The sequence below is a fragment of the Rhododendron vialii genome, chromosome 2a, assembly GCF_030253575.1.
Source record: "Rhododendron vialii isolate Sample 1 chromosome 2a, ASM3025357v1".
Taxonomy (NCBI): domain Eukaryota; kingdom Viridiplantae; phylum Streptophyta; class Magnoliopsida; order Ericales; family Ericaceae; genus Rhododendron; species Rhododendron vialii.
The window spans coordinates 1,750,517-1,762,560 of record NC_080558.1 but is presented as its reverse complement, the minus strand read 5'-3'; the positions used below and the strand labels follow the sequence as shown (position 1 = coordinate 1,762,560).

At 38.4% G+C, this 12,044-nt stretch overlaps 1 protein-coding gene and 1 pseudogene across 1 annotated transcript; one reads left to right on the top strand and one right to left on the bottom strand.

Annotated features, from left to right (window-relative positions):
• The first annotated feature begins 5,961 nt into the window (after window positions 1–5,961).
• LOC131316256 (F-box/kelch-repeat protein At3g06240-like) lies at window positions 5,962–7,762 on the top strand. The gene is made up of 3 exons (XM_058345564.1): window positions 5,962–6,023; window positions 7,191–7,535; window positions 7,594–7,762. The coding sequence occupies exons 1-3, from the start codon at window positions 5,962–5,964 to the stop codon at window positions 7,760–7,762; spliced, it is 576 nt and encodes a 191-aa protein (XP_058201547.1).
• A 481-nt stretch (window positions 7,763–8,243) lies between these two features.
• Window positions 8,244–11,527, bottom strand: LOC131316255 (protein ACCUMULATION AND REPLICATION OF CHLOROPLASTS 6, chloroplastic-like; annotated as a pseudogene).
• Window positions 11,528–12,044: the final 517 nt, after the last annotated feature.

Sequence of the window (12,044 nt, the reverse complement as noted above, 5' to 3'; positions counted from 1 at the left end):
AATTATTATGGTAGGTTGTGTTATGTGATTGAAAAATTCAAGGGAAATGAAGTTTAAGTTTAAAAATGCATGCATTGGCTAGTGTCCATGTAATTAGCGGCCTTTTGGCCAAGGAAAATTATGCTCGGTGATGGTTTTTCGTGTGCATAATATTGTCACCTTAATCAAACATTGTGATGACATTTGATCAACGTGGAATTAATCTTCCAAGAATTAATCATGATGTGTGTAAAGTAACCCAAAACACCCTCAATTTTTAAAAATACGTTGAACTAATATACATAACCTAATTGATAAGTGTAATTTCAAAAACTTGATAGTTAAAGTCATTCATCTATAAAACATAGTTTTTTTTAGCCAATATGCAAAAGAAAAAAAATTTAGCATAGTTTCTTTTAGTTCATTTTCGTAATAAAGTTTTTTTTATCAATGTTAATGTAAAGTGTTTGAAGGTTCATTATTCAATGAATATGTGGCTTAGAAATTTCAAAAGTTCAAGAAAAAAAATTCAATGGGAGAAAAAGAAATTTTTGGCTAAAATGTTAACATGTCTTTTTTGGGGTGTAAAAAAAGGCGGTATAGGGTTGCAAAATAAAATTATTTTAATATGAAGCTATATATTAGAGATTTTTTCATTCATTGTCAGAAAAAATGTGAAGTATCATAAAAAAGGAAAGGGACTCTAATTCCTTTGTGTTTATGCCTCGTATGTATGTGGCTTAGTAAAAATTAAATTTTTTTTTTGAAGCTTTAAAAAGAATAAAATATTTAGACATGCATGTTTAAAACCATATGTCGATATGTGTTTAATTTAACACACAAATGTATATATGGATATGTGTCTTTTAAGAAGTGATTAGGGACATTAACGTCTTTCAAATTGAGTTGGAAAGGGCATTCATGTCATACAATCATTATAAGGGTAAAATGGGTAGGGAAATAGGTTTAGTTGGTGATGTAAGCAATTTTCGTTAATTGGTAACGATCTCCTAACGGAATGGGGGAATCTGCAACCAACAACTAAAGCAAAGGGGAGGTAAGTGTAATTTTAGAAACGTGAGGGGAGGTCTCTATCATTGTAAGAAATCTCAGGGGATGTAAGTGAAATTTACCCTTTGTATTATGAGCGAGACTTATTTTTTCAGAGCAGCTACAAACAGCCTATTTACGAAACCGTGCAATTTCAGCCTTCCGTTTCGGCAATTAATGATCTGGATTTAAAAATTATTCGCGCGAATAGTTTTTTTAAAATTTGGATCTGAGCTCCGTAAACATTTGTTTACAGCTGCACGCGAATAGTTTTTTCAAAATCTGAATTGTCCAATACACATTTGAACGGCTAAGATTGAGCTCCGTAAATATTTGTTTACAGCTGCACTGTAAACAAGATTTTCTTTGCATTGTAAACAAGATTTTCTCTTGTATTATAGGCCTTGCTATTTATTCCTCTTGGCAAAAGACATGCTTCGTACACCCCTTGGCAGGGGCGGACTCACATTAGAGCAAGTGGGATCATGTGACTCCATGCTTTTTAAAAAAAGAATAATAACAATATTTTAGTTATAAATACAAAAACGTTTCCTACAATAGTGCAAACTTCAAACCATTAGCATGATGTTGTGGTCACTGCGATGTTGTGGTCACTGCGATGTGTGAAAAGTTCCAAGCGAATGGATTTGATTCCCGGGCCCCCTCATCCCCTGTTTTTTTTTCCTTCAACCTATTTCTTTTATTTTTCTATTTTTGTTCTACCTCCTTTTGTTTTCCTCCCCCAATTCACAATATTACGAAAATAAAATTACTTATATCCTTTAATTTACTTGCTCTTAACTTTGACATTAATCTTACGGTTGCCGCCATGACAGTTGAAAAGGTATTTTTAGCCATGAAAATTGTGAAAAATCGGTTACGAAATAGAATGAGTGATCTATATTCGTTGAACGATAATTTAGTGGTATACATACAGAAAAATACTCCCTCCGTCCCAAATTCTTTTGTCCGGTCCACAAAATGGAGTGTTAAAAATAATGCAATTTTTTCAAGAAAAAACTTCAAATTTTTTCACAAATTAAAAATACTTATTGATATCTAGTAAGTTGTTGAAAAACTTTTAATTTTTTCTTGCAAATATTGTATTATTTTTAATACTCCGTTTTGCGGACTAGACAAAAAATTTGGAAAGGAGAGAGTATTTTTTAACATTGTGAATGAAAAGTGCCCCAGTATATATAAAATTCATGGGTCCACCACTGCCCTTTGGTGAATACATCAAGTAAACTTACCTTCTATATCCCTCATGTAGTGTTGGGAGGTCGACTTGTCATTTTTATCTTATTGATTTCACAGCGCATTTCTAGCCTTGGCTTTGTTTGTTTGTGTATCTTCCGGTCTTTAAATTTGCCTTCAATTTGAATGTCGGAAAGTGAGACACTCGGGTCGAGCAATGAGTGGTTCAAATTTGATTTGCCTGCTTAACCAGCTTCAACAAGGTCCATGGTTTCTTGGAGTTTGGGCAATATTCGAAACGGTTGAAGATTGCGGTGCTTCTCAATCGGTGAGGTTCAGGGGTGAGTTAAAAATTATTTTAGGCCAATGTGATTATTAAGTGGTCGCGAGACACGGTCAATGTGAGTGTCTTTGCGCTTGATCATGAGTTTTTGTAAAATATAGCGCAGTACTAGTTAAAGAAGAGTAGTGCTATAGGTACCGACGGGGTCGGTACCGAAATCATAGGGACGGCCGTGCTGGGTCGTCTCCGGCCACCGGACGGCCGATCTGAGCAGTCCAAAAATTCTAAAAAAAAAAAACGAGTTGTGTAAGGTGCTAGATCCGAGCACCCTTTTTTCGTGTATATATGTATATACCGCAGAATATACATATATACACGAAAAAAGGGTGCTCGGATCAAGCACCTTACACACCTCGGATGCCGTTGATTCTCGCGCAAGCCCCCTCGTTTTTTTTTTTTTAAAATTTTTGGACGGCTCGGATCAGCCGTCTGGTGGCCGAAGACGGCCCGGCGCGGCCGTCCCTACGATATCGGTACCGACCCCGTCGGTACCAATATCATTTCCGGTTAAAGAATCTGTAAGCTTCCGTCATCACCGCATTAACCGCGTTGGAACACCAAATAAGAATCTATAAGCTTCCGTCATCACCGCAATGACTGCGTTGTTTCAAGGAACACCAAGTAACTGTTCCACTGGATAGTCCTAACGCTAAGTTGACCATCTCCCTTTTTCTGCTTTATGATTTGCCTATAAACACAATGCATTCAAGCACTTCTCACCACTCACCACAACCCTCTGCAAGCACCCGACACAGTTCCGCCCCCTCCATCAATTTGGACTCTCGATGGACTCATATACGAAGGCGGCGACCATGACCAAAGGTAGGCTAGCTACTTCCCCAAGAAATAGTAACCGACATACTCTCTCGACTACCACTACAAGAAAAAGGAAAATTAGTGACGAAAAAGTGGCGACGAAATTTAATTTTGTCACTAAACGAGTATATTTGGCGACGAAAAAATAAATTTGTCACTATTTTGATAACTTTCGTGACGAAATAATTTCGTCACCAATTATGCCTGTTTAGCGACAAAAAAAATATTTTCGTCACTAAAGGTACCCATTTGGCTATAAAATACATTTTTCGTCACCGAAAGCTTAAAAAAGGTGACAAAATTATTTTTCGTCGCGAAAGATAATCATTTGGTGACAAAAAATATATTTCGTTGCCAAATGTGAGCAATTTAGTAACGAAATATTTTTTTCGTCACCAAATGCTTAACTTTGGTGACGAAAAATAATTTCGTCACCATTTTAACGCTTTCAGCGACAAAAAATATATTTCGTTGTCAAATGGGTACCTTTCGTGACGAAATTTATGAATTGCGCTTTGTCACTAAATGTATTTCGGACATAACTCTTTACTAAAATCTCTGATTGAGATAATTCAAATTGGGTTTGAACAATAACTCAATTGCCTACAACTTTCATGTTTATCAAAATTGCTAATTCTAATGTTTAAAGGTCTAAAATTACATTCGAAATATATTTTCATGTTAAACATATGTGTTATATATTAGATATTTCAAATATTTACTGAAAAATGTGTGTAGTGCAGTTGGTTGGAGCTTGCGCGAAAAACTCAAGGGACTCGGGTTCGAAACCTAGCAGGAGCAAGAAAGATGGATTTCTTTTCCCATATGAAAACATCTTTCGCAACGAAAAATTTCGTCACCGAATTCTTATATTAGTGACATAAAATTTCGTCACCAATGTGACCCATCGGTGACGAATTTTTTTGTCGTCAAAAAGCACAATAAGTGAGGAAAAAAATTTCGTCACCAATTATTCACTTTTTGGTGACGAAATATATCGTCATCAAAAGGCACTATAGGTGACGAAAAATAAATTTCGTCACCAAGTAAGAATCCTCGACAACCTTTAGTCGACAAATTTTTTTTCGTCACCTATATTATTTGTGACGAAAAACATGCAATTTGTGACGATTTTCTTTCGTCACCCAATTGAATTTTTCTTATAGTGTACCCGTCAAATCCCTTTATCAATTCAAGTGTGTTTCTGCCTCGTGGAATTCCCTAATCTCCGACCCCCATTTGGTGACGAAATATATCGTCATCAAAAGGCACTATAGGTGACGAAAAATAAATTTCGTCACCAAGTAAGAATCCTCGACAACCTTTAGTCGACAAATTTTTTTTCGTCACCTATATTATTTGTGACGAAAAACATGCAATTTGTGACGATTTTCTTTCGTCACCCAATTGAATTTTTCTTATAGTGTACCCGTCAAATCCCTTTATCAATTCAAGTGTGTTTCTGCCTCGTGGAATTCCCTAATCTCCGACCCCCATTTCGCCAAAACCTGCCCCAATCGAACCAAGACACAAAACCCCAAAAGCCTCTGTCAAAAAACCAGTCTCATTCACAGCTCTCACAATGTCTACTCCATCAATTTCACCGATGTAAATCCAACCGCCACAAAGCTTGATTTTCCTATGGTGGAACAACACGCCAACCCCGACAATCAGGTAGTAGTATGGAGCTCTTGCAATGGTTTGCTTCTAGTTTCCCATCAAAATAGTATCAGTGAAGGTGTGGAGCTCTTCTTGCTTCCAGCCAATAGTCAAGATGTGGAGCTCTTCTTGGTAGAGAATGTAAGAAACTTCCCACAATCCCTTTTGTACTCATTCCGGTTCATTGGGTCATGGTCACCGGTTCTGTGTGCGGTGTTGGAGGGAACGAATAGACTCACGACGTGGTCCAGTCCATGTTCTAGCTAGATATGCTCTTCGGCAGTTTATCTCCTGGCCCTTTTGATTTCCACCGAAGCCTCTCATTTTTATTTATTTATTTTTTTGTAGCTTTGGTTAAATTGCTTGGCGAGGAGCTTAGTTAACTGATTGTTAATTTTTAAGTAATTCCAAGGCCGTTTTGGTTGTTTCTGTGGTAGTTTTCCATTTAATATATTCCAGCGGATCGGGTTTTTTATTCTCCATTTTTAGCAGTGGTAACTTAGAACAGTGTACAAGCAGTTGGAGTGAAAAAAAGGGAAAAAAAAAGCAGTTGGAGTGAAACAAACGGAAAAAAAAAAAAAAAAAAACACATTTTGCGCACGAGGTTCAAATCCAGGATTTGCACCCCCTGTTCAAATAACTCGTGATGCACACCCAGTTAATTAGTTTTCAAATCAATTTTCCAAATTGCCGCCCATTTTCCTAAGCACGCTAAACCTTTCCTTGAGTCCTCATTCACAAACTAACTAGAGTGCAAATTCATTTAAAGTAGATAGAAGTTTTGTAACTTGCCAATGTGGGACTAGAGAAAAGTAAGCCAATGTTGGGGGCAAAAGCCGCAAAAGTATATTTTTCAAGTTTTATACATGTTGTTAATGATTTTTAAAAATTCACGACCGCGTCACCCGATTCCCGCAATGTATCACCGATACGTCCCGTTACCGATAAACCGCGACCGATACCGCGATATAAAACTATGGTTGGAGTGAAATACCAATACCAATACCAATTAGTACCAATACCAGAGATTAGCTTATGTGAAATACCATTACCAGAAATGAGCTTCTAAAGACCAAGCTTCTGAAAACCTTACCATTCACATCCTGCACCTACCAAGACACGGCCTCATTGGGCTTTAGGGTTTGGAGTTGTTGCAAAAATAAGCATCAAGGATACCAATAAGATATCAGGCCAATGTTAAAACTTTTGGATACATTTTTTTTTTTTATGAACATATGACCCCTGGGCCTTTGATACATTAGACCTACGGAAAGATGGCTCGGCACTCGTGGTGAAACGTAAGATTTCCAACCTTGGCCTCTAATTTGAAGATGTCAATGTTTTTGGAGACTTAAGTGGTGAATTGACATCTCCACGTTTGACATCAAGAAAATCATCGTTTACTACCTTAGCTTAAACTTTAGAGTATCGAAATTTTTTCCCGAAGGTTTCATTCTTAAATGGACACTTTTTTTAGCAAAAATTGATCCCTTGGAAAAGGGCACGGATTGAATGTCATGGCAAAGCAATTCACATGATAACCGAGTTAGAGCTTATTTTGGCTTCAAAAGTGATCGTTACTCCGCCATGTAGGATTTGAAGTCTCCCACACAGTATTGGTATTCCAAGAGACACTATAGATGCTTGGTCATGAGTTTTTGTCAATGCGAGCGTTACGCTTGGTCATGAGTTTTTTGTAATATATAGAGTAGTAGTAGTTAAGAATCTATAAGCTTCCGTCATCACCGCGTTGCTTCAAGGAGCTAGCACCAAATAACTTTTCCACTGCATAGTCCTGACGCGAAGTATAATTTGCATATTAAACACAATGCCTTAACCACTTCTCCACCAATTACCACAACCCTCCGCAAGCACCCGACACAGCTCCTGCCCTCCGTCGATTTGGACTCGCATACGAAGGCGGCGACCATGACCAAGGGTGGGATACTTCCCCAAGAAATCGTAACTGACATACCCTCTCGACTAACCGTCAATCAAATCCCTTTGTCGATTCAAGTGTGTTTCTCCCTCGTGGAATTCCCTAATCTCCGACCCCCATTTCACCAAAACCCATCTCAATCAAACCAAGACCAAAACCCCCAAACATCTCTGTCAATGGTTTGCTTCTAGTTTCCCATCAAGATAGTTTCCGTGAAGATGTGGAGCTCTTCTTTCTTCCAGCCAATAGTCAAGATGTGGAGCTCTTCTTGTGGAATCCAGCCAGTAGAGAATGTAAAACTTCCCACAATCCCTTTGGTACTCAATCCAGTTCATTGGGTCACGGTCACCGTTCTGTGTGCGGTGTTGGTTACGATCCCTTCACAGATAATTACAAGGTTGTGATGCTCACTTCCTATTACACTGAACCTTCATCATCCAGTGTTGTCTATTCTCTGAAAACTAATGCTTGGAGGAGAATTCAAGATATCCATTATGCCCTTGCGGCAAGCCCTTGTGGGGGTATTCTTAAATGGGTGTCTCCATTTCCATTGTTGGAGTCCTTTTACCCCTAAATATGTTGCTTTCGATTTATCGGATGAGGTTTTCAGTGAATTGTCGTTGCCTACTTGTCCGGATGATTCCGAGAATGACACGTACTATACGTTGGAGGTTCTCGGGGATCGTCTTTGTTTGGTTTTTAGTCACCGTCATGACCAAGTTCAAGCTTGGATGATGGAGGATTACGGAGTAAGAATCTTGGACCAAACTTCCAAGTGATAAGCTTGGAATGTCCACAATGGACCTCTCTCCTAAAAAGGGACGCAAAACTGTAGTGGACATTTAAAAAGGGACGGAAGAAGAGATGCGCAGTTTTTTTCATATTTTATGGACCTCTCTCCTAAGAAATTTGAAATGACTCTGTCCTCTCGTGTTAGACATACTAGTGTAATGCACGTGTGTTGCACGTTTCCACGTGCTCATTTGTTGATTTGTTGTTTGGAAGTTTTGTTTGGCTGTGGTAGTGTCTGAAGATGTGAAGTTATTAGAGCATGATATTGGTAGTTTTGTATGGCTGGTGTAATTTGGTGTGTTTGAGAGAGTCGAGTGCAAGCTCTTCCTTCATGCTAAATGAACTAATTCCAAAGGGTTAATACAATCTGTTGTCCTAAAACTAACAATATAGTAGCACAATCTGGTGTAATTTGGTGTGTTTAAGGGTTAGTCCAGGTACATGACAAGAACAAGAACAAGCAGAACCAAAACAAGACTGCAGATTTGGATTTCATTTCTACAGTATGCCGTACAATGTGATACGAAATTCTAATCCACACTCTCGAAAAGTGGAGGGATGGAAGAGCAAGATTACAAGCTATATTCAAAGCTGGCTAGAGTTAGTTTCGCAAAATGGATACTTTTCGCAAAATGGATAGTTTTTATAGACAAGGCAGAGGCAATTTTTTAAGACAAATGCACTGTGCCATGCACTTCCCTTGTGATTATATTATCACTAAGTAATTTCCTCCATTCAAGCAGCAGTTCGATTTTCTAACATCTACAACACAGCCACATAAAGAATTCATGTTATCCTGAGGTGTTTCTTGATCAACACAACCACATAAACAATAATGACGATAATGATAATGCGGAAAGTAATCATCATTATTAGGATCTGAATGGAGTTACTTACATAGGCAAGTGTTTTTCCTCTGCAAGAATTGCATTATTCAAGTCATATCTGTCATGGCAAAACTATATCATATATAAGAGATCATAAACTTAAAAAATGCTAGCGTATCCCTTACACCAGCACACATAATCTTCATACTTGCATCTTTTATTCTGTGAGCAACCATTCCTTGCTCACTTTGTTCATCGTTATTGTTTTCCTCAACAATATCAAGTTTGTTAGTGGAATCATCTTGATCCTGTCGCCCCGTCTCCTCACTTTCTAAAACCATAACAGAACTATTTATCTGTCCATCTTCTCCATGTTTAACACTCCCATCCACTTTCCCAAGAGGAAACACCTTCTGCAGTGCCTTAATTGCACTAACCTTCACACTATCAAGCACTGCAGTAGCTTCAGCCCCAATTTTTACAATAGCAGCTGCAGCAGCCAACTGGGACCCACCAACTCCATCAAGACTTTCTAAATATCTGAGGATTGTGGGATCATCATAATAATCACCAAGCTTGAACGTTATAATGTCATTAGTGTCTCTAAATCTTGGAAAAACCACATCCATTAACCATGTCTCCAACAATTTACAAAGTCCAGGAAGAAAATCGATATCCTTATCATCCTTGGAATGTTCCAAGACAAAGTCAACGATAAGATGGATCTCTAAAAGGTGAAATGTCATTGTCCAAGCCCAACCATGGGTGACAGTCATCCAGCTCCCCAATGAGCAACGAACAGAGACCCCTTTCCAAAGCAAAGTCCATCTCACGGTTATCTTTCACAGGATTCATGTAAACAGGATTTGCCAAAGTAGCTACTTTGATCTGCTGAAGTTGTTGAAACAAGTTGTTGGCGTCTTTGATGAGATGAGGTTTCTTACCCATGAAAGCCTGAGCAACAAGTGCAAGTGCCACACCATAAACTTTGAAACTTTCTGCAGGTATGTTACTTGGTGTGGCAACGAAAAAATCAACCTTTTACCAATGTGGGACAACAAAAGACAGTAAGATAAGAAACGACTACAAATGAACACAAATCATAAGAGCATCTCCAATCAATCCTCTGTCACTCTAGCAACAATAATGGCGCTCCACCAAAAACCCTCCATTTGAAAGAATGAATTGACACTCGAAACAGTGGGTGCAGGATAAAAAAGGGGGCCGGGGGGGCCGTCTCCAATCCACTTCTGAGAACAAAAGTAGAAAAAAAATATTGAATTCGGAATGAGAAGATGAAAATAAAGATATAAAGACGTCCAGTTGGCATATGCTTGAGTAGCGACATCCTCTAACCCCACTATTTTTATCGTAGAACGTTACTTTGATAAATGGAGGATTGGGTTGGAGATGCTCTAAAACTCAGAAGATTGGTTTTGAAAAGATACCGTGATGAATACTTGTTCTGCCGCAGTCACACGTAAGAAGGCCTCATTCATGAAGCCTTCACAAGTAAAGCCACCAGCAATGGTAGCTGCACCCCCTCCTCCAACAGCCCTCAGAATATTGCGCATGCCTTGAAGACCTTCTCTCCTTTTCGTCTAATACTTTTCAGCAAGAGGTAAAGATAGGAGCTCAAGAACAAAAAGTGGGGTGATCTCTTCCAATGTCTCATCAATCTGTGATTTTAAATCTGGTGCAAGGCTGCTGGCACCTTCCTCCTGCATGAAAACAATACTCAACGAATCTGTTCAAGAATGGCACGTATGGCCAAACTTAAAGAGTGAAAATGTAATGCCGAACTCTTTCATCGTTTTTGCTGCCCACTTTAGAAGAGCACAAGAAAACATATCTTACCAAATTGCAACCAGAAGTGTTTAATGGAATCAGGAATTAGTCCATGAGCATATGGCATCCCCATATTTAACACAAAGTACAAAAACAATTGCAAAACACCAGCCAGCAAAGATATCATCACAAAATTGGATACTACAGTACAAAAACCAAATCTGTATTGGAAGTGATCTAATATATGTGCCAATAGACTCAATACCCATAACTCATCAAACGAACATCTGACAAAATACATAAATAATCATAAACATATTTTTAGGATCCAAACTAAGTCCAAAATTTCCAAAACACGTTTTCCAAAGGGTTTTGATGTCAAATCATTGATAAATTAGTGCCCGCTAAATCAATTTGACCTTATACGAGACACCTCGCAAAAGTTTCCAAACAAAAAGATAAAACTGAGCAGGATAAAAATCACCAACCTTGACAGGTTTAAAAAACTATGCCAAGAAAAGTGAAAATATACCCTCGAAGAACAACAAATATATTCACGTAACTGAGGTTGCCAAAGAAGGCACCATGTAAAATATTAACACATCCAATCAAGCACCAATAAAAGTAGAACTGCACATCACCCGGGCTTTGGGTTGCTGTAAGTCAGTGGCAGACTGGCAGTATCTCATTTTACCATCGAACTATTTTAGCATAGAGGAACTACTAATCAAGAATAGATTCATTGGCATGTCAAGGCAGTTAGTTCAATAAAAGGAAGCTAATGGGGAGAGGGAGAGGGAGAGAGAGAGAGAGAGAGAGAGAGAGAGAGAGAGAGAGAGAGAGAGAGAGAGAGAGAGAGAGAACCTGTAACAACTTCAATGCCCTCTCTAGCACTTCACACCCCTTGATAAAATCTGGCGGGGTCACCACCATTGAATCCCTTGAAACGTCAAAATAAGCGAGCGCTACAGTCAAAACAACATCTTGCTTACATGCCTTAGGCAACCTCTCTTTTGACAAACTCTCTGACAAACTCTCTCTGATTTGATCAAGAACCACCTCAGTCTCTCTTGCTTCTTATAACACGCACAAAGCTCCAGGAACCTGCACCCCACCATATTCACTCCGTAATTCCATCCATTTTGGAACAAACTATACAATACTAAGGCTTCGTTTACGTTGATTTGGATGTCAAATAAAGGGATGAGTAACTATTATTCAATTAGAATATATCAACTTCAGAGTCGAAAACTGTTTTCCCTAAATCATATAATCGAATCAGAATCAAAACTGGAAATAAATCAATAAACTTAGACCAGAACTGTGGGTGAATTAATTTCTTAGTTGAATACATCATTGGGAGCTATAGCATTCCTATTCCAGCAACTCATAAACGCAAAATCTGTCTAAAATATGGTCTGAAAAATTCTTTGCCCTAACTCATGGAATCCAATCGAAATCGAATCGAATTAATTAAAACTGAAAATAAATCAATAATTTACCTCTTCTCACGCCTCTTCTTTGATTGCAGCACGACCGGAATGCGGTGAACCAATAATTGATCTCGCTCCTCCTTTAAAAACGTAGACCGCTGGAGCAACAATGTCGTCATCATGACTTAGTAAAAATAAATCGGCTCCACTGGTACAGAAAT

Bases quoted from the DNA above. Each gene is read 5' to 3' on its own strand.
- LOC131316256 (XM_058345564.1), top strand. From the start codon at position 5,962: ATGTATCACCGATACGTCCCGTTACCGATAAACCGCGACCGATACCGC. The intron at 6,024-7,190 runs GTTGGAGTGAAA...CCATCAAGATAG, and splicing joins TACCGCGATATAAAACTATG to TTTCCGTGAAGATGTGGAGC. The intron at 7,536-7,593 runs GTTGGAGTCCTT...TGAGGTTTTCAG, and splicing joins TGGGTGTCTCCATTTCCATT to TGAATTGTCGTTGCCTACTT.